Genomic DNA, 26879 nt, shown 5'->3' with positions numbered 1-26879 from the left:
AGCCGACGTTCGCGCGACGGGACGCCGGCGGTTCGCGCGACGGGACGCCGGCGGTTCGCGCGACGGGACGCCGGCGGTTCGCGCGACGGGACGCCGGCGGTTCGCGCGACGGGACGCCGGCGGTTCGCGCGACGGGACGCCGGCGGTTCGCGCGACGGGACGCCGGCGGTTCGCGCGACGGGACGCCGGCGGTTCGCGCGACGGGACGCCGGCGGTTCGCGCGACGGGACGTCGGCGGTTCGCGCGATGGAAACCCCGTCTGTTCGCGCGACGGGAAGACCGTTGGTTCGCGCGCTGGCGAACATTGGAGAGCATGTGCGCAGACGCGCTGGCGAACATTGGAGAGCATGTGCGCAGACGCGCTGGCGAACATTGGAGAGCATGTGCGCAGACGCGCTGGCGAACATTGGAGAGCATGTGCGCAGACGCGCTGGCGAACATTGGAGAGCATGTGCGCAGACGCGCTGGCGAACATTGGAGAGCATGTGCGCAGACGCGCGGGCGCGCAGGCGAGGGTGGGCAGGTGAATGAGCGCGTGTCCGAGGCGGCGAACGCAAGCGCTGGCGCGATGGCGAGGAAACGCGCTGCCGCATGGGTGAAGAAGACCGCTGGCAATGTGGATCAACAGGCGATCGGTGGTGAGCTGGTGAGCGCTGACGCGCAGGTGGGCGATGGAGCGTCGGCAAGCGACGGCGCGTTGGCGAGCGGTGGTGCGTTAACAAAACGCTAGCGAGCAGATGAAGAATCGCGCGGGTGCGTAGGCGGTTGCCAACGCGAAAGAGAGTAGTGATGGTTAGCGCGCATCGCGCTAACAGAAGGTGCGCAGGAGCATTAGGAAGGTGAGCGCTGAAGCCAGCTGTTAATCAGGCGATCCTAGACGGTCAGAAAACCGTTGGCACCCATTGGTGCGTGGCAAAGAAGGGCGTGCAGATGTGCGCTGGCAAATGAAGAAAGCTGGCGCACAGAAGGACAGAAGAAAAGGTGAGCGCTGGCGAGCAGGAGGAAGATCTACGGCAAGACTCAGCTACCGGAGATCGTGGTCCACAGCAGGCGAGCGCTAGATCGCTACTGATGGTGGTCAGGGGAACTGACACGCGTGGCGATCGTTGACGCGTAGGAGTTCGCTGGCGAGCAGGTGAACGTTGACGCGTCTAAGGTCGCTGGCGAGCTGATGATCGCTGACGAGCAGAAGGCAACGCGTGGAAGTCTGCGCATAGAAGAAGAGTCCTTGACCCAGACCCGAACCGAAGTTCTAGATCGCGAGGGTGAACGTGGGGGCACAGGGCGCGAAACAGGAACCAACAGGAACAGCAGAGATGATCATCATGAGAGCGCTGACGAACAGGAGAGCGCTGGCGAACAGGAGAGCGCTAGCGATCAGGAAGCGCTGATGAGCAGGAGAGCGCCTGTGCGCTAACACTGAGCAGGAGCAGGAGCGAACACAGCAGAAGGGCGCTCAGGGAAACCCTGACACGCAAGGGAAAAACCCCCGTGGGAGGCAACCCTTTGCCCCGAAGGGATCGTTGTCCGTCGGGAGACAGATGTCCATCAGAAGAACGTTGTCTGTCCGCCGGGAGACTGATGTGCGTTGGAAGACCGTTGTCCGTCGGGAAGACGAGATCAGACTGCTATCCATCTGCACCAGGCCGGAAGATCAAGAAAAAGGCGCCTCTTAGCACCCTTATAGGGAGATGAGAGGCCCTTACAACGAGGCGGACGGTGAGCCTTACGGCGAAGGAGGCCAACAGCAACAGCAGCAGAAGAAACCTCCGAAGAGGAGTCTCTATGAGTGTACTCTCTCGCGAACGAAAGAGAAACACTTCGTAGAAGAGACTGGTCAGCCAGTGACCTAAAAGGAGCAATCCTCCGAAGAGGGGCTCCTGCAGTTGCCCAGCCCCTTGAGCGAAACTGCAGGTGTGACCACTCAGCACCAAGAGCATAGTCGCACGAAAAAAAGGCAAGAGAAGAACCCCCCAAAAGGGGAAAAACTCAAGCCTGGACAGGAAAAACTTCCCTCAGAAGAAAAGTTACCCACCCAAGAAGGCAAGCCTCCTGAGAGTTCTAAAATGAACTGGAGATCTGTCAATCGTCGCGGGAGTACTTCCAGTAGGAGACACGCCCCTGATGAAGATCCAAAGGGGAGGCAGAAACAGCCGAATCCCCAGGCCTCCACAAGACAGCTCACACCGTTGCCATATTACAGAAACGAACTAGATCGGTAACTGTAAAAAAATAAAACAAAAATCATTAGTACACATTTATTCCCCCGGGAAGGCTCCGAAGAGGAATCCCGAGGGAAAGGAAACAAGTATTACACAACAGGCACGTGCCCTCACAACCACTTACAATCACGGAAGGAGAGCTGTAACCAAAACAGAATTATAACAATTATAATTATGAAACTATGTAATTATGTAATTAAAAAATGAATGAACACTAAAGAAGGAACGAAAACCCCGAAAGGAGTCGTTCTACAAGCTGAAAAATTAACAACTACAATTAGATTCATAAACTAATTGAGACAAAACGTACGGCGTAGCAACCCCCCACACGGAAAGGAAGCTACGAGGGGCGTAGTAAAACGTAGTAAAAAGGGTGAACGACCTCAAGAAAGAGAGAGAGAGAGAAAGACCGAAGTCAAACTCAATCGCAACCCATAAAATTACGCCATGGTGGCCTAACTGCCGAGGACTCCACGGAGATATCGTACACTACACACACAACTCTGAAAAGGAGACTTACTGATTTCTTTACTCAAATATATACACAAACATGAAAACATGTTTACATATATATTGAGTAAAAGAAAAGTAAGCGATTAAGTAAAGACAAAACAAACAATGGCTGCTAAGAGAGGACCAAGAGAGACGTCTGTCCCAGTCCGAGGCAAAAGTGAAAGTGAGCATTCACCTGTGTGTGAGGGGGGGGAGGGGTAGCTAGCTACCACTCCCCTACCCCCCCCCCCCCCCGCTAACTAGCGCGGGGGTAATACACCCTCGTTAAATTCTAATGGCTCGCCATTTCAGCTGTGCTAAAAGGTAAACCCAATGTAAATAGCGTGGATTGTATTTCGGTTACGGAACAAAAGGGATTTTGACGAAGGAAAAATCTATTTCTGGGCGAGGAACCTGTGTCGCCCAGTGAAATGCTCCTTGAACTACATAGATGTGCCATACTGTAATATGATATGGTGCAGTTACCTACTAGTAAATTACATAATAATTGTGTTGGCATGCCAATTGTGTAAGAAAATCTTTATTTTTTTATACATAAGAGGATATAAATATTTAATTTTTTCCACTTTCTTTTGTAATGATTTTATTTATTTCATTTCTTTCCTTAACAACTTAATCTATTTCACACCTCTACCTTAATAGTCAAGTAGTCTATAAAGAAAATCTTACCCAAAATTAGAGTTATAGTATAATTTTACCGAAAGAACCCTGTGAAATGTAGTGCAGCTGGACTGGGGTCAGTATACTGAACAATAAGTCTGTGCTATATCTGGCCTAAGTCCATCAAGTACTACACTGCCAGTAATTACCGACACCTCGCTGATTTGCTGAAATCATACTCTTACTAAAGGTAAGGATCTGTATCCATGTAGGAACAAACACCAGTTGCAGGGCCCTAGTATATATAGTAGATATTTTACCCCAATAATTTTATGAGCTTTCAATACCACTACACTTTGTTTTAAGAACCATCTGAAAAAAAATGATATTTTCATGATAAAATAAATTTTTGAATATACTTACCCGCTGGTTATATAAAAGAGCTGAAGTCCCCTGACACCAGGGCAGAAAATTCAAATCTCGCGCTATCGAAGATACACCAGGTGTACCAACCGCACCCTAGCGGTAGAACAGGTGGAACCACACACCATCTCCAGTTCTTCCATGCCTCATAGCCATACCATAGGTAGTCTCTAGAGGGGAGGAGGGTGGGTGTTAAATTTATATAACCAGCGGGTAAGTATATTCAAAAATTTATTTTATTATGAAAATATAATTTTTAAATATAAAACTTACCCGCTGGTTATATAAAAGAGCTGATTAACACCCCTTGGTGGCGGGTCAGAGACAGCTACCTATAGAAAATTCACTTAAGGGTTACATACAATAAACTTAAGCGGTTCTCACCTGATAAGGAAGCTGACAGCAATGATACTCTGCCTCATTTCGTCCGCTATCCTTAAGAGATCCAGTAATCCACTCGGGCTGAAAATCTCTAGGAGCTGTCAAACGGTACAACCACCTATAACATGACAGAACCTCAACCAATACCCTTGTTCCGGGTGCACTCGAGGAACAAATTGACCACCTAACCAAATCAAAGATTGCGGAAGACTGACGCCCAATCTCCACAAACAACCATAACAAACGAGTTCCAAGAGATAGAAAAGGGGTATTAGGAAAAAAGGGAACGTAGTGGTAGATCATTCACCTACTATCGCATTTGCCGCTATAAAAGGACCCAACGTAAAAAAGTCCTCATAGCGAGTCTGAACATTCTTCAAATAATGGGATGCAAAAACAGACTTACTTCTCCAAAATGTTGTATCCATCACACTTTGCAGAGAACGGTTCTGTTTAAAGGCCACTGAAGTCGCTACCGCTCTGACTTCATGTGTCTTGACTTTGAGGAGCCTCTGATCCGACTCATCACACTGAGCATGAGCTTCTCGAATCAACAATCTAACGAAAAAAGACAAGGCATTCTTAGACATGGGCATCGAGGGTTTCCGGACTGCACACCACAGAGCGTCTGAGTTACCTCTCAGATTCTTAGTCCTGTCCACATAAAGCCGTAGCGCTCTAACTGGACAGAGAACCCTTTCCAATTCACCGCCAGCCAAATCAGAAAGGTTAGAAATCTCGAAGGATTTGGGCCATGGCCGAGAAGGGTTCTCATTCTTGGCCAGAAACCCCAGTTGCAAAGAACAAATGGCTTTCCCATTCCGAAAACCAATGTTCCTGCTTAAAGCGTGTACTTCACTAACTCTTTTCGCAGTGGCGAGGGTAACCAGAAAAAGGGTTTTCAAGGTTAAGTCCTTAAATGAAGCCGAGTGTAAAGGCTCAAATCTGTCACTCATGAGAAATTTAAGGACAACATCCAAATTCCAGGCGATGGGAGCTGTTTGAATCTTCTTGGTCGTATCAAAAGACCTAAGTAAATCTCGTAGATCTTTATTATTAGAAAGGTCTAGGTTCCTGTGTCGAAAAACCGTCGCCAACATACTCCTGTAACCTTTAATAGTAGATGACGAGAAGTTATGCTTAACTTTAAGGTCCAAGAAAAAATCTGCTATTTGGGAAAGCGAGGTACTGGAAGAGGAAATCGCGTTAGTCCTACACCACTCCCTGAACAACTCCCACTTGGACTGATACACCTTGATGGTTGAAGACCTCCTTGCCCTCGCAATTGCCTTGGCTGCCTTCTTCGAAAATCCTCTAGCTCTAGCGAGTTTTTCGATAGTCTGAAGGCAGTCAGACGTAGAGCTTGGAGGTTTAGATGATTTCGGGCCAAGTGAGGTTGTCTGAGAAGATCGGGTCTCATGGGAAGGCTTCTCGGAAAATCCACCATCCATTCCAGTACCTCTGGAAACCAGCTCCTTGACGGCCAGAACGGAGCTATCAGTGTCATTCTGGTCTCCTCGTGCGAAATGAACTTCTGAATCACTTTGTAAAGGATCTTGAATGGAGGGAAAGCATAAACCTCCATGTGTGACCAGTTCATCAGAAAAGAGTCTATGTGCAAAGCTTCAGGGTCTGGAACCGGAGAGCAGTAACACTCCAGCCGTTTGGTCTTCGCGGTGGCAAAGAGATCCACGAGAGGTCGACCCCATAACCGCCACAGACTCTTGCAGATGTCCGGGTGCAGAATCCATTCTGTGGAGAGAACCTGACCTTTCCTGCTGAGTCTGTCTGCGCTCACATTGTTGACCCCCTGGATGAACCACGTCAAAAGAGTCACCTTCCTTTCCTCCGCCCAGACGAGAAGCAGTCTTGCAATCTCGTACAGAGGCCAAGAGTGGCTCCCGCCTTGCTTCACAATATAGGCCAGAGCTGTCGTGCTGTCCGCATTGACTTGGACCACCTTGCCCCTGATCTGCTTTTCGAAGCCGATGAGAGCCAGATGAATAGCTAAAAGCTCCTTTTGATTGATGTGGAGAGAGGTTTGCTCCACCGTCCAAGTCCCCGAAAGCTCCTGCTTCTCTAGAGTGGCTCCCCACCCCGAATTGGAGGCGTCGGAACACAACACGAGGTCTGGGTTCCTCTCAAGTAAAGACCAGCCTTCTTTCAGTCTGGGCTCGTTGTCCCACCATTGAAGATGAGACTTGATGGAAGCCGAGATGGGAATGCAATCCCTGTCGAGACTGTCCCCTTTCTTCCAATGGCGGTTGAGATGACACTGAAGAGGACGCAAGTGCAACCTCCCCAGGGTCACGAACTTCTCTAACGACGAGAGAGTCCCCAGAAGGCTCATCCAATCTCTGACGGAGCAAAGATCTCTCTTCAGGAACGTTTGGACTTTTAGGAGGGCTGCTTGGATTCTCACCGACGACGGAAAAGCCCGAAAACTCCGACTGTGAATCTCCATCCCCAAATAAAGAATCTCCTGGGATGGAATCAGTTGTGATTTTTCCGAGCTCACCAGGAGACCCAGTTCTCTGGAGAGATCCAAAGTCATCTTGAGGTCCTTCAAACAACAATCGGCTGAGGAGGCTCTTATCAGCCAATCGTCCAGATACAGAGAGGCCCTGATTCCCCTCGAATGCAGCATGCTTGCCACGTTCAGCATGATCTTGTTAAACAATAGAGGAGCCGTGCAGAGTCCGAAACAAAGAGCCCTGAACTGGAAGACCTTGTTTCCGTCCATGAACCTCAGATAACGTCTGCAGCTGGGATGAATCGGAAGGTGGAAATAGGCATCCTGAAGATCTAAAGAGACCATCCAATCGTCCTTCCTCACAGCTGCCAGAACTGTTTTTTGAGTTTCCATAGTGAACGTCGAGTTTTGGGCGTAACCATTTAGCACACTTACGTCCAGAACCGGTCTCCACCCCCCGGAACTCTTGGGTACTAGAAAAAGGCGGTTGTAAAACCCCGGAGACGTAACATCCTGCACTTCCTCTATTGCTTGCTTTTCTAATAAAAGAGACGTCTGCAGAAGCATGGCTTGCTTCTTGGGACCCTCTCTGTATTTGGGCGAAAGATCCACTGGATCTGTGACTAAAGGAGGATTGGCCAGGAAGGGGATCTTGTAGCCTTCCTTTAACACTTGGACGGACCAGGGGTCCGCTCCATTCCTCTCCCAAGCCTCCCAGAAGTGAGTCAACCTGGCACCCACTGCTGTCTGAAGGAAAGGGCAGTCAGACTTTACCTCGGCCGGACTTGCCCCCTTTGCCTCTAGGCTTCCTTCCTTCTGGTTTAAAAGAGCCTCTTCCAGAGGACTTCCCACGAAAGGACTGAGGTCGAAACCCAGAAGAAGATTCCTTAGGTTTACGAGAGGAGAATGACGGAGGCAAAACTTTCCTAGTCGAATGAGTAACTAAGTCATGAGTGGCCTTCTGCGTGAGGGCAGTAGCCACCTCGCCTACCAATTCCTGCGGAAATAAGGTATTAGACAAAGGTGCAAAAAGAAGGCCCGTTTTCTGGTAGGGAGACACTCCTGCAGAGAGAAAAGAGCACATCGTGGCCCTTTTCTTGAGAATTCCAGCTGTAAACAAGGCAGCAAGTTCATTGGAGCCATCCCTCACACCTTTGTCCAAGCAGGACATCAAATGAACCAAACCACTAGTGTCCGTTTCCGTCATATCAGAGACCCTCTTACTCAAAGCCCCCAGAGCCCAGTCCAAGAAATTAAAAACTTCAAAGGCCCTGAACAGACCTTTAAGCAAATGGTCGAACTCTGGAATGGACCACCAAATCTTCGTTTTCCTTAAGGCAAGACGACGAGAAGCATCTACCAAACTTGAAAAATCCCCTTGGGCAGACGAAGGAAAACTCAAGCCCAACACTTCACCAGTCTCGTACCACACACTAGATTTAGAGGCTAACCTAGCGGGAGGAAAGGCAAAGGCCGTCTTGCCAAAAGATTTCTTGGAGTCCAACCAAGAACCCATTAATTTCAAGGCCCGCTTAGAGGATCGAGAAAGAACCATCTTGATATAAACTGGAACCTTGGTAGCTTTACGTAAGATGAATTCAGAAGGCGGAGAACGAGGGGCCACAGGGGTAAATTGATCCGGGAAAATTCCAGTCAGAATAAGCATAAACTTGCTAAGATCCACAGCATGCTGATAATGCTTCTCCTCCTCATTCTCAGAGACTTCCTCAATAGGATCATCCTCATCCGACTTTTCCTCAGGCTCGTCTTCTGGCAGTGCAGCAACAGCTGCAGCCTGAACCGAAGGAACAAAGTCTGGATGGGACTGCCTGTCAAGGCCAACATCTGCGTCAACCTGATGGGGAGAAGTAGAAGTAGATAGATGCGAAACACGGACGGGTAGACGATCTTCTTCAACCAACAACTGCCTAGACCGCTTCGAATCCGACTGCTGTTGAACAGAAGAACGCTTGAAATCAGAAGGTAACTGTCGAAGATCGCCGAGAGGTCGGGTAAAGTCCGAAGACTGTTGACGCGAACGATCAAAGAAGTCAGGATGTCGACGCTGCGAATCAATGTTTTGACGCGAAGCGTCCAAAAGTTGTTGACGCGGACGATCCACTACTTCAAATCGTTGACGCGTCTCGTCCACTTGTCGACGCCGATGTTCTTCCCCGCGACCAGAATACGAAAACTGGTCAACCAAAACTCTCTGATGCGACTCATCAAAATCAACCTGGCGTTGAACACTATGACTGGGAGACCGCCTAAGCGATAACTCGTCAAGACCAGAGACCATCGAACGCCTGTGCGATAACTAGTCTGACATCGAACGCCCAGACATAACGCCAACACCTGGTTGATAAGAATCCATCAACGACGAGAGTTGTTCCTTCATAGACACAAGCGCAGACCATTTCGGATCAAAAGAACTCCTTAAAGGAAGATTCGCACCAACGTCACCACGCATTTCGGGGGAAGAAAGCCAATCCAAAGGAAGAGGGGTTGCATGAATAGTAACAAGGTTCCGAATCGGAAGGAATCATATCCATACGAACACGGTGATCTGTACGTTTGGCCGGAGTGCAAGCGATGGGAGAACGGAAACGTTCCGGTGAACCCCATTAACTACATCCTGGACGCACAGGCGATTCCCGATGCTGTGAAACATCATGCGTCCGTTTAAGCGGTCTTGACGCGCGACGCCAGATCTCACTCCCCGACCCTTCATCGGAAGACGGGGATAACGCATGAACCTCACCTTTACTACGATGAGGGTGAACGACCTGAGCTACGGCAACAGGAACGTTCGAGGGGACGTCTGCACGATTGATGACGCTTCTCGTTCCCTTAAGCCGTTCGACATTACTTCTCCCATGGGTTCGAGAGCTCGAAAGAGGTCTTAGGCTAGGTGAACGACAAGATCGTGCAGACGCACCCTCCGCAACACTAAACACATTCGCAACACTTGTCACAACACCGAGAGTCACGACTTTTCGGTACAACATCAGACACTGAAACACTTTCCACAGTTCCGAAAGGATCACGGTTTTTCAATACCTTTAACTCGGAAAAAATTGTATTTCTATCGGCTGCTAAGGACTCAACTTTCTCAACAAGAGACAAAATAGCAGTAAACATGTCTTTCATAGTACTGTAGGTTCCTGATCTACCACCACAGGGGAAGGAATAGGATTAGGAACAGGTACATTAGGTAAGGCTCTATCCACAGATCGGGAAGAACTACGCCTCACTCTATCTCTCTCTAGTCTCCTAACATAACGATCGAAAGTAACAAAATCATCATCAGTTAAGGAAAGACACTCATTACACCTATCATCTAATGAACAAAATTTACCCCTACATTTCACACAAATAGTATGAGGATCAATAGATCCTTTAGGAAGTCGAGTACGACAACCTTCACTAACACACCTACGCTGAGCAGGGGAGGAGTCGGCCATTTTGAATGTTAACGTGAGAGACCGACGAGCAAAAAGTAAGGGAAATATCAATAAAGAAAATCTCAAACAAAAAGATTTCAAGATAAGAAACAAGGGAAAATAATCAACGATAGCTTAAACTCAAAAAAGAACGTTGTACATCACCAAACAACTTCCCAAGAGAGTAAAACACGAGAGGGAACTTATATATGTCAGCCAGCTATGGCGGCAGAGAGAAGAACTGGAGATGGTGTGTGGTTCCACCTGTTCTACCGCTAGGGTGCGGTTAGTACACCTGGCGTATCTTTGATAGCGCGAGATTTGAATTTTCTGCCCTGGCGTCAGGGGACTTCAGCTCTTTTATATAACCAGCGGGTAAGTTTTATATTTAAAAATTTGACTTAAGCAACCTATGTCACCATAGAACACCATTTAACAAGGAGCAATCAAAACTTCAAAAATTGCGAACAAAAACAAATACCGTACAATTAACTTTACCTGCGGTGAATTCCCTTTCCAAGGAATACTTTCAGATTCTGTCTTTTTCATCCATTTCAGTACTTCCTCGGCATAATCAGTCACCAGGATATTACCACGTGACATTAAGATAACCTGGAAGCATAAAACGCATTTGTCAACATTAGAACTAATTTTAACGTGTTCATGAGAATTACACATTATCCAAATACAAAAGATTCACAATAAGCTTTGCTATGACATAACTTACGGATAATGATTTAGGCAGACATACCTAAGAACATACTGGTATAATTTTTCAAGAGTACACATATTCCACCATCATAGGAAATGCACCTCAATAGGTCAACCATAATCCATTGATAAATCAAACTGAAATCAGCATGTCCTAGGAAAAATAAGTACCTGAATAATAACATATATTGTATACCATGATGATAATCTTGATCCCTTAAACGAATCCCATCAAGATTCTCTATATTGTACCTATATGCAAATTAACACGAATAAAAAATTGTACGCTGTCTTTTAAGGGATGGCTGCAACTGAAAGGCAGAGTAGGGGAATACTTTAAGAAAATAGTGGATATGGTACTGCAGCCCATTTCCTTTCATGTTGGTTCAGCAGATTCACCTGCAATACTGAAAAAAAATCTTTAATCATTTTAGGATTTGACCTAAATGCAGATTTACTTTTGTTTCTTCATGTATCTGTAACAGGATGCATCAATCTAGACAATGGTTAGTTTATTTCATACACATCTGAGCATATTGATGACATTCTCGAAATAGTGGAAGAGTATTCTGCCTGAAGGCGCTCATTGTGAGCACTGTGCTCAGTTGGTGCACTAACTGGGGGACAGGTACAGTACTTGTAGCGCTGCATTCAGGGGTGATTTTTGGTACCTGTCTGCGGAAAAGATCTCAAGGTGAATAACTCTCCCAATCATGGGAGGTGGAGTTACACGGTGCCTATTAGCTAAACAGTGCCAAGACTGTTCTGGTGCAAGTTTAAGGGACAAACGGTCCAATTTAATTAGGGAAACCTCCTGCACTATGAAGGAGAAATCTCCTTGCTCTTCTTTACTTCAAATAAATAATTGTTCTCCATCCCCACTCATTGGTGGGATGGGGACCTGTTAGGGTTCACAAAATTTGTTGATATTAGAAGTTCCTGCAAAGAATCCTGTTCTGGATGATTAAGTGCCAAACCTAAAGGATCACAATCACTATGCGTATTCCTTGCCTCATTAAGCAAAATCAAAGATAACACATACAGTACAATGTCTTGCTCTGGGACCTCTGATAATGAAGGATCACAAAGGGAAAACTTTGAGCTCTGAAGATTAAGTTACTGACTGCCCTCTTTGGAGGAATTAGTAGAAGGAAAAAGATCCCTTTTAGTATTCTTTTTACAATGACTACCATATTTTTTCCATTGGGAAGATGACCATTCCTTACAGATTTCACAAGAGGAGTTACCTGAAGATCTCTTCCCATAACACCCTGGATGCAAACTACATTATTGAGATCTACTTCCACCTGATTCATAAAAGTGCTACAAGAGCAACCTTCAAGAACAGGGCAAGTTCTCATACACACCTAAAATTACTCAATCACAAAGCGCTGAAAGAAAAACGACAGCATGGACAGAATTCAAGCAAAAGACGTCCAGACATCACAGCAACCAAGAGTAAAGTGAGCTCAAATGCGCTTACCCAGTGCAGTTAGGAATGGTGGGTAACCATAAAATGCTGCCAGACCCACAGGACTTCTTAGATTTTGGTCGTAGCAAAACAGGACTAAAGTATACACATATAAATAAAGAGGATTTATATTTGTGTAGAAATAATTATCCTTTGATTATAAATACATGTACTGTATTGTATACAACAACAGTAATTTGCATAATTACAGGAAATGTCCCAACAATCCATAAACCTAACCTAGAGGCAAGGTTGCTAGGATTACATAAAACTTATGTCCAAACATGTATGGATTTCAATCCTTTCCCATAGAATGATACACAAACTGAGTAGTACCTGTTGTGTATATATGGATACTTTATTACTAAGAAGTTTTTGAGATAATTCTATCATTGAGAAACATGACAAATTCGGAGATAATATGATATTTTAATTATAAAATAAATTTTTGAATATACTTACCCGGTGAATATATAATAGCTGCAACTCTGCGGCTCGACAGACAACATACATAAAAAACTCGCGAGCGATCGCTATGCAGGTTGCGGGTGTGCCCACCAGCGCCAACTGTCGGCCAGATACCACTCTCGGATGTAAACAAAACCTTCAATTCTTCTCGTCCCACTGCGTCTCTATTGGGGAGGAAGGGAGGGTCGTTTAATTTATATATTCACCGGGTAAGTATATTCAAAAATTTATTTTATAATTAAAATATCATTTCTAAATATTTAACTTAGCCGGTGAATATATAATAGCTGATTCACACCCAAGGAGGTGGGTAGAGACCAGAGTTAAATATGTTTACATCGTATAAGCTAAGAGTTTTTTCATTTTGACAGTTATCAATATAACAAAACCAAAATAAATAGGTACCTGGTAAGGAAGTCGACTTAGACGATTACTCTGACTTGTAAGTCTGTCTTCCTTACGGAGCCCAGCGATCCTCTTAGGATGCTGACAGACTCCCAGGAGCTGAAGTATCAAGGGCTGCAACCCATACAACAGGACCTCATCAAACCCCTAATCTGGGCGCTCTCAAGAAATGACTTTGACCACCCGCCAAATCAACCAGGATGCGAAAGGCTTCTTAGCCTTCCGAACAACCCATAAAAACAACATTAAAAACATTTCAAGAGACAGATTAAAAGGATATGGAATTAGGGAATTGTAGTGGTTGAGCCCTCACCCACTACTGCACTCGCTGCTACGAATGGTCCCAGTGTGTAGCAGTTCTCGTAAAGAGTCTGGACATCTTTCAAGTAAAATGACGCGAACACTGACTTGCTTCTCCAATAGGTTGCGTCCATGATACTTTGCAGAGATCTATTTTGCTTAAAGGCCACGAAAGTTGCTACAGCTCTAACCTCGTGCGTCTTAACCTTAAGCAAAGATCGGTCTTCCTCACTCAAGTGTGAATGAGCTTCTCGTATTAACAATCTGATAAAACATGACAAAGCATTCTTTGACATAGGTAAGGATGGTTTCTTAACCGAACACCATAACGCTTCAGATTTGCCTCGTAAAGGTTTAGTACGAATTAAGTAGAACTTAAGAGCTCTAACAGGGCATAATACTCTTTCTAGTTCATTGCCTACGATCTCCGATAAGCTAGGAATATCGAAAGATTTAGGCCAAGGACGAGAAGGTAGCTCATTCTTGGCTAGGAAACCAAGCTGCAGAGAACAAGTAGCTTTTCTGACGAAAACCCGATGTTCTTGCTGAAGGCATGAAGCTCACTGACTCTTTTAGCCGAGGCCAAGCATACCAGGAAAAGAGTCTTAAGAGTGAGATCTTTCAGGGAGGCTGAATGTAAAGGCTCAAACCTGTCTGACATGAGGAATCTTAGGACCACGTCTAAATTCCACCCAGGTGTAGCCAAACGACGTTCCTTAGAGGTCTCAAAAGACTTAAGGAGGTCTTGCAGATCTTTATTGTTGGAAAGATCTAAGCCTCTATGCCGGAAGACCGAGGCCAACATGCTTCTGTAGCCCTTGATCGTAGGAGCTGAAAGGGAGCGAACTTTTCTCAGGTATAAGAGAAAATCAGCTATTTGGGCTACAGAGGTACTGGACGAGGATACGGAAACTGACTTGCACCAGTCTCGGAAGACTTCCCACTTCGATTGGTAAACTCTAATGGTAGACGCTCTCCTCGCTCTAGCAATCGCACTGGCTGCCTCCTTCGAAAAGCCTCTAGCTCTTGAGAGTCTTTCGATAGTCTGAAGGCAGTCAGACGAAGAGCGTGGAGGCTTTGGTGTACCTTCTTTACGTGTGGCTGACGTAAAAGGTCTACTCTTAGAGGAAGACTTCTGGGAAAGTCTACCAGCCATCGAAGTACCTCGGTGAACCATTCTCTCGCGGGCCGGAGGGGAGCAACTAACGTCAACCTTATCCCTTCGTGAGAGGCGAATTTCTGCAGTACCTTGTTGATAATCTTGAATGGTGGGAATGCGTAAAGATCTAGGTGTGACCAATCTAGGAGGAAGGCATCTATATGTATTGCTGCTGGGTCCGGGACTGGAGAGCAATAGATTGGAAGCCTCTTGGTCAGCGAGGTTGCAAAGAGATCTATGGTGGGTTGACCCCAAGTCGCCCAAAGTCTCTTGCACACATCCTTGTGGAGGGTCCATTCGGTTGGAATTACTTGACCTTTCCGACTGAGACAATCTGCTAGGACGTTCAAGTCGCCCTGGATGAACCTCGTTACTAGGGAGATGCCTCGATCTTTTGACCAGATGAGCAGGTCCCTTGCGATCTCGTACAGAGTCAGTGAGTGGGTACCTCCCTGTTTGGAAATGTACGCCAAGGCCGTGGTGTTGTCCGAGTTGACCTCCACCAACTTGCCCCGAAAGAGATTCTCGAAGCTTATCAAGGCCAGGTGAACCGCCAAAAGCTCCTTGCTGTTGATATGCATGCTCTTCTGACTCGAGTTCCACAGACCTGAGCATTCCCGACCGTCCAGCGTCGCGCCCCAGCCCAAGTCCGATGCTTCTGAGAAGAGAACGTGGTTGGGTTTCTGAACTGCTAGGGGAAGACCCTCTCGTAGACTGATATTGTCTTTCCACCAAGTCAGACAAGTCTTTATCTTTTCGGAAATCGGGATTGAGACCGCCTCTAGCGTCTTGTCCTTTTTCCAGTGAAAAGCTAGATGGATTTGTAGAGGTCGGAGGTGTAGTCTTCCTAGCGAGACAAATTGCTCCAGGGATGACAGCGTTCCTACCAGACTCATCCAAAGTCTGACTGAGCAGCGTTCTTTCTTCAACATCTTCTGGATGACGAGCAGGGCTTGATCTATTCTGGGGGCCGACGGAAAAGCCCGAAAAACTTGACTGTGAATCTCCATCCCTAAATACAGAATAGTTTGGGATGGGACCAGCTGTGACTTTTCCAAGTTGACTAGGAGTCCCAATTCCTTGGTCAGATCTAGAGTCCCATTGAGATCCTTCAGACAGCGATGACTGGAAGAGGCTCTGAGAAGCCAGTCGTCCAAATAAAGGGAGGCTCGGATGTCCGATAAATGGAGGAATTTTGCCACATTCCTCATAAGCCTCGTAAACACGAGAGGAGCCGTGCTTAGGCCAAAGCACAGGGCCCAAAACTGGTACACCACATCGTCAAAGACGAATCTCAGAAAAGGTTGGGAGTCTGAGTGAATGGGGATGTGGAAGTAAGCGTCCCTTAGGTCTAGAGAGACCATCCAGTCTCCCTTTCTGACCGCTGCTAGGACTGACTTTGTGGTCTCCATGGTAAACTTCGTCTTTGTGATAAAGACATTCAGAGCACTGACGTCTAGCACCGGTCTCCAACCTCCTGTCTTCTTTGATACTAGGAAGAGACGGTTGTAAAACCCCGGTGATTGAAGGTCCGAGACTTTGACCACCGCTCCCTTCTCTAGTAAAAGAGACACTTCCAGTTTCAGGGCTTGTCTCTTTGCTTCCTCTCGGTACCTGGGAGAGAGATCGATGGGGGACGTCGCTAGAGGAGGTCTGCGTACAAAAGGGATTTTGTACCCCTCTCTGAGCAACCTCACAGAATGTTGATCTGCGTCGCTCTTCTCCCAGGCTTGCCAGAAGTTCTTGAGTCTGGCACCTACTGCTGTCTGAAGTTGCAGGCAGTCAGACTCTGCCCCGAGAGGACTTGGATCCTTTCCTCTTTCCTCTCTTCCCTTCGGCACGAGCACCTCCCCTGCTGGAGGCTCTGCCACGAAAGGGCGGGATAAACCTGGACGCTGGAGTGTCTATCCTAGGTCTAGCAGACAAGGCAGGCAAAGGGGGAGCTTTGCGAGCCGAGGACGCAACTAAATCGTGGGTGTCCTTCTGCACTAAAGACAAGGCAATTTCCTTAACTAAGACTTCAGGAAACAAGCACTTAGACAAGGGCGCAAAGAGTAGCTCAGATCTTTGGCATGGCGTCACTCCTGCTGAAAGAAAAGAGCACAGAGACTCTCGTTTCTTAAGGACTCCGGACGTGAATGAAGCGGCAAGCTCGTTGGACCCATCACGGACGGCCTTGTCCATGCAGGACATAATGAGTAAGGAAACATCCCTATCGGCAGATGAGATTTTCCTACTCAGGGCTCCCAAACACCAGTCCAGGAAGTTAAAGACTTCAAACGCCCTAAATATGCCTTTAAGAAGGTGGTCCAGGTCCGAGGGTGACCAACTAATCTTCGAGCGTCTCATGGCAAGGCGACGGGGAGAGTCTACAAGACTTGAGAAGTCGCCCTGGGCAGAGGCAGGAACTCCCAAGCCGAGAACTTCTCCCGTGGCATACCAGACGCTCGATCTAGACGAGAGTTTAGATGGGGGGAAGGCAAAGGCCGTCTTCCCTAAACTCCTCTTGGTCTCCAACCAATCGCCTAACAGCCGTAAAGCTCTCTTGGATGAGCGAGAGAGAACGAGTTTCGTAAAGGCTGGCATGGTAGTAGGAACGCCTAAAACAAACTCGGACGGCGGCGAACGAGGAGCCACAGATATAAAGTGATCAGGGAACAACTTTTTAAAAACAACCATGACTTTTCTAAAGTCCATAGATGGTGGAACTGCTTTAGGCTCATCTAAATCTGAAGGCTGATCCTCAGGCTGTGGTTCAGCAACGTCCTCATCTGACAGTTCCTCATCTGATAACTGATGAGAAAACGGCAAAGGTGTAGGCAACGTTTGACTCGCAGAGTCCGGCCGCACTGGTGCATACGTGACGGAGCAGGACGCAGCGTCCTGAAACTGCTGAACAGTCTGGGAACTGTCAACAACAACAGGTGCGCGAGGACGCACAGCGTCCACCCGAGACTGTTTAGACCGTCTGGTTTATGCAGTCAACACCATACCGGGTTGCGGAGGTTGACGCACCGCGTCAAAACAAGTCAACTCTGATGGTTGGTGAACGTCCTGAACGTCACCAATCGCATCAGTGAGTTGCCTAACGTCAACGTGCGGCTGGAAATCCACACGGGATCGCATCGGGGGAGGAACAACCCCAACTGGTTGACGCGAGAAAGCTACATCAACGTCAACAGGACGCACAACAGAACGCTTGGATGGCTGACGGCCAGTAGGTTCAACGGAAATCTTCTCTGCGTTGTAGTCCTCCATAAAGGACGCAAGCTTAGACTGCATGTCTTGCAGTAACACCCATTTAGGGTCTACGGAAGCGGGTGCGGTAACAGCCGGGGTTAGCGACTGAGACGGCACAACTTTGCCTCTCTTAGGCGGCGAGCAGTCATCAGATGACGGCAACGGGTCCGAACTGTCCCAGTGGCTACATCCGGGACGTTGGACTTGTCCTGAAAGGACCGACTTGCGTTTTAAAGGTCTAGAGACCTTGGTCCAAGGTTTCTTACGTGAAACGCTTTCGGACGACGAGGTAAAAATGGGCTCTCTCGTCTTATGGTAGGGGCGATCTTGACGAGATACGCCTGATACCAAAGAGGGAACGTCTGTTCGCTGATCAAGGCCTCTCGAACCCATAAGTCGTACGACATTGCTTCTCCCCTGGGCTTGGGAGCTTGCAAGAGGTCCCGGACTAGGTGGACGACAGGCACGAACAGACGAACCCTCGGTCGCAACACTGTTCACAACACTTTGCGTAACACTAGGCACTTTCCCACTTTCCGCCGTGGCACTTTGGCACTTGAGTTACTTCACGTCTGCCATGAGTTGATTACGGTCACTTGCTAAAGCCTCAACTCTCTCCCCCAAGGCATGAATAGCACGCATCATATCTTGCATAGACGGTTCCTGAGTGCTAGGAGGGGGGTTAGGAACAACCACTACAGGGGAAGGATTAGGTTCAGGGGCATGTGGAGAGGAAAAATCTACGGACCTAGAAGAACTTCTCCTTACCCTATCTCTCTCTAGTCTGCGTGTATATTTATCAAATTAGATCCAATCGAATTCCGAAAGGCCCACGCATTCCTCACACCGATCTCCCAATTGACAGGTTTTACCCCGACAATTGGAACAAACAGTGTGAGGGTCGAGAGAAGCCTTTGGAAGACGTCTATTACAGTCCCTAGCATTACACTTTCGAAACTTAGGAACTTGAGAAGGGTCAGCCATTTTGAATTAGTCAAGGGAAAATTCCAAAAATGATCTAAGTCATCAACAAATAATCCGATTCAAAAAAGAGTTCAAGGGTTTATTTTGAAGAAAAACACCTGTACTGCGAAAGCTCAAACCAAATTAAAGTACTTCACCAAATATGATGGGAAAACTCCAGGTTCTACAGCGAGTAAAAGTACGTCTTGTCGTCAACGTCGACAGAGAAGAATTGAAGGTTTTGTTTACATCCGAGAGTGGTATCTGGCCGACAGTTGGCGCTGGTGGGCACACCCGCAACCTGCATAGCGATCGCTCGCGAGTTTTTTATGTATGTTATCTGTCGAGCCGCAGAGTTGCAGCTATTATATATTCACCGGCTAAGTTAAATATTTAAAATTGTATTTTCCCTAACCATACAAACCTTAGCTATTTACAATGGGTTTACCTTTCGGCGTAGCTGAAATGACGAGCCAATAGTTTTTAACAAGGGTTAACTACCCCCGCGCTAGTTAGCGGGGGTAGGAGAAGGGATAGTTTGCTACCCCTCCCCCTCACACATCGGTGATTTGCTTCACTTCACTTAGAGGTAGGACTTGACTTGGGGGGCCAGGGGTGGCGGGCAAATATGTCTAAATAGCTAAGGTTTGTATGGTTAGGAAAAATACAAATTATCTCCCAATTTGTCATTTGTTCTGTAACCGAAATACAAACCACGCTATTTACATTGGGTGACTTACCCCTTAGGAAGGGTGGAAAGTCCCCAGCCTTACTGACTTCGGCTTTGCCCGGGGACTCCGCCTCCCAGTGAGTAGCACTTGAGAGAAGGCGCCCCTGCACCTCACAAGTTCCTAGCTTCGCTAGGAATGAGTGGCCTACATAAGTTGTGTGTGGAGGAAAGTGTGACTAGTCCTATGAAGTTGACCTTGAGACCTTTAGATAGGAATCTAGGATAGGACGTTCCCAATACCACCTCGTCAGGGTATAGGGGACGCGACAGTATTAAGCTTAATACTAGGAGCACAAGGAAGCATGGGTTACCTGCAGAGGTCGAGGTCAGCTATGCGAAGACCAGGATGCTGCTTCCCCAAGAGAGGGGAGGATGAAGAAAGAAGTAAGGGTCAGACATACTCTTTCATTCACGCAGACTAAAACCGGGTAACAACGCCCTCAATCTACTGCTACTTGTCCATAAAGGAGCCTGAGGTTAGACCAGCTGTTGTGCAGCCACCACAGGGCCGATAGAAAATGTATCAAGGCTCCTGTGGGTCACGTCCTGCAGGTAGTGGGCTGTGAAGGTCGTCGACGCTTCCAGACCCCAGCTTGAAGCACCTGCGTCACAGAGAAGTTTCTCTTGAAGGCCAGGGACGTAGCAACACCCCTGATGTCGTGTGCTCTCGGGCGATATGACGGAGGAGGGTCTGGATTCAAGGCATGGTGAATAACCCTTCGAATCCAAGCCGAGATGGTGTTCCTGGTGACCCTCCTCTTCGTCCTGCCTGTGTTTACAAACAATGCTTGCACTTGAGGACGGACTGCAGCTGTTCTCTTTAAGTAGTACTCAGACACCTCACTGGACATAGTAGCAGCTGGTCTGGGTCGGTTGTTACAGAGCGGAGACTCGCGATCCTGAAAGAGTCGAATCGTGGATCCGGCACCCCAGGATTCCGAGTCTTGGCAACAAACTCAGGGACGAACCTGAACGTTACCTCCCCCATCCACTTGAATGGGCGATGTCGTACGAGAGACCATGAAGTTCACTAACTCGCTTGGCCGAAGACAAAGCGAGCAGGAAAGCCGTCTTCCAAGACAGGTGGCGATCAGAGGCCGGGCGTAATGGCTCGAAGGGAGGTCTCTTAAGAGCCCTGAGGACCCGAACCATGTTCCAAGGAGGAGTTCTCACTTCCGACTGGGGGCAGGTCAGCTTATAGCTACGTATGAGTAGAGAGAGTTCTAGCGAGGAAGAAATGTCCACGCCTTTCAGCCTGAAACCCAAGCTTAAGGCTGAGCGATAGCCTTTCACTGCCGAGACAGAAAGGCGCATTTCCTCCCGCAGATATACGAGGAACTCCGCTATTGCTGGAATAGTGGCATCGAGTGGAGAGATACCCCTCCCACGACACCAACCACAAAAGACTCTCCACTTTGCCTGGTAGACTCCCTCAGAGGACTTTCGCAGGTGCCGAGACATTCTCTCCGCAACCTGTTGCAAAAAGCCTCTCTCCGTGAGGAGACGCTGGACAGTCTCCAGGCGTGAAGTCGAAGCGAGGCCACGGCCTTGTGAGGGATGGTGGAGTGGGGTTGTCTGAGAAGCTCGTGTCGTGGAGGAAGTCCTCTCGGGAATTGAATTGAATATAGGATTTAGGCATTAAGCCAAGCACTGGGGCATCAAAGGCCATTCAGCGCTATATAATGAAAATCATTCAATCATATCTGTACAATCACACCATTTAGTATCATTTTAACCTTTAATACAAATCGTAACACTTTCATACAATAAAATCTAGATGTGAAATAAATAGGGATTAAAAGGGTAAAATAAATAAATAAATTAATAAAATCAATTATAGCTCATAATATAACCCAATACTTTGTACAAATTTTCTCAAGGTCAGGGTATTACAGTTTTCCCCCAGTATATCTCTTAAAGGTTTGTCCTGGAGTAAATGTGTCCTCCTCTGAAGATTAAAAACAGGACAATCGACTAAAATGTGTTTAACATCCATTGTCACTTGACAGGTATTACAAAGAGGGGCCTGTCTCCCTTCCCCACTCTTCATTAAATAATTGTGCGTTGCATGTGTACGGCCAATACGCAGCCTAGTTAAAATAATGGTATCCCTTCTACTTGTAGAATTACAAGATGACCATTTATCCACCAATGGGTGGATTTGTTTCAATTTTGTATTGGTGGTCAGTTCAGACCATCGAGCTTGCCACTTATTTTTACAGTAAAGATGAATCTCACTTTTAAGATCTTTGTAAGGAATACTCAAGGGGGATGGATTACTTAGCCCTGAAGCTTCCTTTGCTGCCTTATCTACTTGTTCATTCCCATCCACCCCAACATGGGCAGGGACCCAACAGAAGTGAACACTGATACTCTTCCTAGACTGCAGAAGTACTAACCAGTCCTGCACCTCTTGTACTAGATGATGGCCTGGCATAATTTGTTTTAATGAGAGTAAAACACTATTGGAATCCGTAAAAATTGTATAAAAACTATTTTGGTTGCCATTTTTAAAAATATGTTGGACTGCGAGAATAATTGCGTACAGCTCAGCAGTAAAAATTGAACAAGAGGATGGGAGTTTCCTTCTAATAACAATATCCCCCACCACAGCTGCACTTCCAACTCCTGCAGCCGATTTGGAGCCATCTGTAAAAACATGTTTCCCATGATGTTGAGCAGCATGATTTAAAAACTCACTTTTCATTACCCTACTAGGTAAGGTATTTTTCCCTCCTGCCGTAAAACATACTTTAACAGGTGGATTACACCAAGGAGGAGACTTGGGATATCCTACCTCTGCTATCTGTGCTGTTAACAAGCCTACTTCTCTAGCATCGTTTTTCAGCTGTACTTCCAAAGGCTTAGGCACTCTAGATCTGTTAGGAGCCCGATCTAAAGGCGCCCTAACATATTTACAGTTAGGATTGTTTCTCACAGCAAGGGACCTAGCTAAAAACCTCAAACTCAACTCCTCTCTGCGAATGGAAAGGGGAGGTATGCCAGAATCAACATAAAGACTGTCAATGGGAGATGTTCTGTAAGCACCTGTGCAGATGCGAAGCCCAGCATTGTGAACAATATCAAGTTTTCCAAGTAAAGTCTTTGTAGCTGACCCATATATTTGGCATGCATAGTCTAACTTGCTCAGACACAAAGATGTATAAATTCTAAGCAAAGTTGTTCTATCAGCACCCCAATCAAAATGCGATATCACTTTCAGAATGTTCAGTGACTTCTTAACCCTGATAGATAGGTCATTTATATGGGGACCAAATGTCATTTTCTTGTCGAAAATGACTCCAAGAAACTTGACACTATCCTCATATGGCAAAATACAATCTTTTAAGAAAAGAGTGGGGATCTCTTCCCTTTTACGAGTACGAGTAAAGCGAATGGCTTTGGTCTTCTGAGGAGAAAACATGAATCCGCGAGAATTTGCCCATGCGGAAGCAGCATTTATTGCAATTTGAAGATTTTGGCATGCTTGAAGTGCAGATGATCCACTACAATAAATTGCAAAGTCATCGACAAATAGTGATCCTTGTATGCCAGGAGGTATGTGACTAATGAGACTATTAATAGCAACAGCAAACAAGGTCACACTCAATACGCTGCCTTGGGGGACACCTTCTTCTTGCATGTAGGATGAAGATAGTTCTGACCCTACTCTCACTTTAATTGAGCGGTTTGATAAAAATTCTTCAATAAAAGAGAACATATGTCCTCCTATACCCCACGAGGCCAATTGCTTTAGAATACCACCCCTCCAGGTGGTGTCATATGCCTTTTCGAGGTCAAAAAAGACACCCACCACCTGGTTTTGGTTAGAAAAAGCATTTGAAATTTCCCTTGATAACATCAGCAAAGGGTCTAGAGTACTTCGGTTCTTCCTAAAACCAAACTGTCTGTTAGATAAAAGATTTTTTGATTCTAGATACCACACAAGTCTGTTGTTGATCATTCTCTCAAATAGTTTGCATATGCAACTGGTCAAGGATATGGGCCTATAACTAGATGGCAGTTCTGGGTCTTTACCAGACTTGTGCCCTGGAATTACAATTGAAGTATGCCAGGAATCAGGAGATGTATGGGAAGCCCATAGACCATTAAAGGTTTCTAATAAAAATTCCTTGGTATCCACTGGAAGATGTGATATCATTTCATACCGGATGCCATCCTCACCTGGGGCAGTTAAAGAAGAGCTGGAGATAGCATTTTGCATCTCCTCCATACTAAAAGGCAGGTTAAAAGCTTCAGTATTTGAAGAAGCAGGAGGAACAACAGATGTTGATGCTCTAATTTGTTGAAATGCTGGGGAATAGTTGTCAGCACTTGATACATGAGCAAAGTGCTTAGCAAGAACCTCTGCTACATCTTTGGGGTCAGATATATATCTATTATTTTCCCTTAATATTGGTAGAGGCTTAGGGACGAATTTACCTTGAAGTTTTCTAATCTTATCCCATATTTCCTTTGAAGGAGTTTTGGTATTAATATTAGATATATATTTCTTCCAAGATGCTCTCTTTGCTTTTTTAAAAATTCTTTTTTGTTTGGCACAGGCTCTGAGATATGCTATTCTATCTGCTAAATAGTTTGTCCTCAAGTATCTTCTGAAGCAAGTTCTGGTCACTTTTCTTGCGTTGGCACATTCTTTACTCCACCAAGGAACTACAGAGCGATGAGGTAAACCGCATGTTTTAGGTATAAACTTGCTAGCATTATCATCAATAATATTTTCAAGATGTTGATAGGCATGCACTGGAGATGTAAATTCATCATATTCTTTATCAGTGTGTGAACAGTTTTCATAAGCTGCCCAGTCTGCCTCATCTATCTTCCATTTTGGTGGACACTGAGAAGGAAGATTATGGACATAATTTAACATTATTGGCCAATGGTCACTGCCATGTAGGTGTTCATTTACTGACCAAAGGTAGTCCAATCGAATGGATGAGGAACAGATTGACAAATCAATGGCTGATGTAGAGTTGTGGACTACATCATACCTAGTTGGAGAACCATCATTCATTAATATGACATCATTGTTGTCGATTAATTCTTCAACAAGATTACCCCATCTATCGCACACATTTCCACCCCATAAAGTATGCTTTGCATTAAAATCACCCATTAAAATAAAAGGGGCAGGAAGCTGATTGATCAAGTCTTGGAGGTCAGAAAGTCTAAGCCTTCTTGGATTACCAGCATGATCTAAGAGGAAAAGTTCTAAGGATGGTTCAATATATAGCGAGCATAAAGTAATTTTTTTCCCGATATGAGTTCTAACTGCACATGCCTGTAGTGGTGTATTGAGTGGGATTGTTTCAAATTTTACAGATTTGTGAATAATAAAACCTGTACCACCTTGAGCTCTTGCAGCTTGCAAAGGAGGGGATCTACAAAAATGATAATTGAGTCCAGGATTAAATGGTTTGTCACTGATCTTGGTTTCCTGTAGACAAATTACCTTCGTGTCTGAGTCCCTGGTTAAAGTTTTTATTTGCTCAATGCTAGTACTTAGACCTCTGCAATTCCACTGGATGATAGACATTATCTTTTGTTATTATTTTTCTTTGTCTCATTTGTCTTTTGGGACTTTTCAGATGAAGCCATGTATGGCCTGGATATGGAAGGCTTTACTAGGCCACCACTCTTCTTTTCTTTCTTTCTAGGATCTTTATAAGAGTCAACCTTAGGATCATGAGCAGTAGGGCACTTACCTGACTTAGATGAAGGTGAGGATGATGGGGACCTTTTCCTCTTTGGAAGATCTTGTTTTCCAATCTCCATCAAATCAGGTAGAGATTCTGCCTGAGACAATACATTTAAGGTGGTGGAAGCCACATTGGCTTCCTTGGAGGATTGCGCTAGAACTTCAACAGTTCGAGCACTTAACCCAGAAGGCTGGGCTACTACCTCTAGGGGAGATGCTCCTATCAATGACAATACTTTTGGTGTATTGGAAACCATATTGACCTCTTTGGAGGTTTGTGCTCTGGCTTTTATAGGCGGAGCACTTGACCCAGATGGCTGGGCTACTACCACTAAGGGAGATGCACCTGACGGGCCAGGTGCTGCCACTGGTCCCCCTGTGGTAGTAAGGGGTAGTGGATTATAATCTTTTGTTGGCATCTTAACCGCGTGAGCAAAATTAAGTTGCCGATTGAGTAAATGCTTTGCATAACCTACACTGATATGTTCAGCATTTGCTTTCAAGATTGCAGCTTCTTCTTTCTTGTATTCTCTACATCTTTTATCATTTGATTTATGATGATCTTTACAGTTTGCACAGGTTGTATCTCTGTTGCATTGGCCATGTTCTAACAAAGAACAGTTAATACAGATCTTCGTATTATTGCAGTACCGGGAAGGGTGACCGTACTTGAAACAATTAAAGCATTGTAAAGGCCTAGGTTTATACTCTCGAACACGTACTCTTTCATTCTCAATAATTATATGATCTGGTATAACAGGGGTTTCAAATGTTAAAACTACCATGCTTGTTTGAGGGATCTTACTTACTTTCCAAACATTAGCAGGGCACATGTCCAGAATTTCCAGTTCTGAGAATTCATATAGATCTCTATCAAAAACTACTCCTTTACCATAGCTGAAGCTCATATGTGGTTTAATATCCTTAATAGGATCAATTTCTGCAATCTTCATGCCACAAAGCATGTGAGCTTGAGTATCTGATTTTGCATTAATCAAAACAGATTGCTTACCGTATCTACTAATATCCTTACTTTTAATTAAACCAACTTTTTTTTTGTATAAATTTACTAATCTTATAATAGTTATAATTATCCATCTTCCCAGATGCAATTATCCATGTTGGGGGCTTGGGGGTTCTTACTTCAGGAAGTCTATGCTCTATTTCTTTTTCCATCCATTCTTCTGGTTTATATACCTCTAGGTGTCTTGGTGCTTTATCACATAGAGCCCCAGAAATCAAACAATTGTCAATTTTTATGCTCTCTAAATTTTTATTTGCTTCTAAAGCAATCTCAAAACTTGAAAATGATACCCAAGCTTCCCAAAAGCCTTTACTACCATTAAGCTCCATTAAAATTTCTTTGATTGCCCCAAATCTACAGAAGGCTTCATGAATTATGTCATAGCTACAACCAATTGGTATGTTTTTTAAGTGGAGAATTTTCAGATTTTTTGTTGGATCTGGTAATGAGCCAGAACCAGAGAGTAAAGTATCACTGTTAATACAAGCATCATTTTCCACCAGTGCCGATAAATTGTCTTTAACAACACTGGTCAGAGAAGTATTGTTGGAGGAATCCTTTTTATTGCAGAGGTTGTCAACAGAGCTTTCCCTATTTAAACAAGCAGAAGTCGTCAACGGTGTCTGGGGTTCGC

The 26879-nt window shown here is 45.8% G+C and overlaps 1 protein-coding gene across 2 annotated transcripts in view; it reads right to left on the bottom strand.

Annotated features, from left to right (window-relative positions):
- LOC137630583 (cyclin-J-like) overlaps nucleotides 1–26879 on the bottom strand; it is an 87958-nt gene that overhangs the window by 18671 nt on the left and 42408 nt on the right. For both annotated transcript variants that reach the window (XM_068362153.1, XM_068362152.1), the window contains one exon: nucleotides 10554–10667. In XM_068362153.1, coding sequence (XP_068218254.1) covers nucleotides 10554–10658 — 105 coding nt within the window. In that variant the 5' untranslated portion in view covers nucleotides 10659–10667. The remainder of the gene's footprint in view (nucleotides 1–10553; nucleotides 10668–26879) is intronic.

The sequence above is a fragment of the Palaemon carinicauda genome, chromosome 38 (assembly GCF_036898095.1).
Source record: "Palaemon carinicauda isolate YSFRI2023 chromosome 38, ASM3689809v2, whole genome shotgun sequence".
Taxonomy (NCBI): Eukaryota; Metazoa; Arthropoda; class Malacostraca; order Decapoda; family Palaemonidae; genus Palaemon; species Palaemon carinicauda.
The sequence above is the reverse complement of the archived record's forward strand: the minus strand, read 5'-3'. Positions and strand labels throughout refer to the sequence as shown.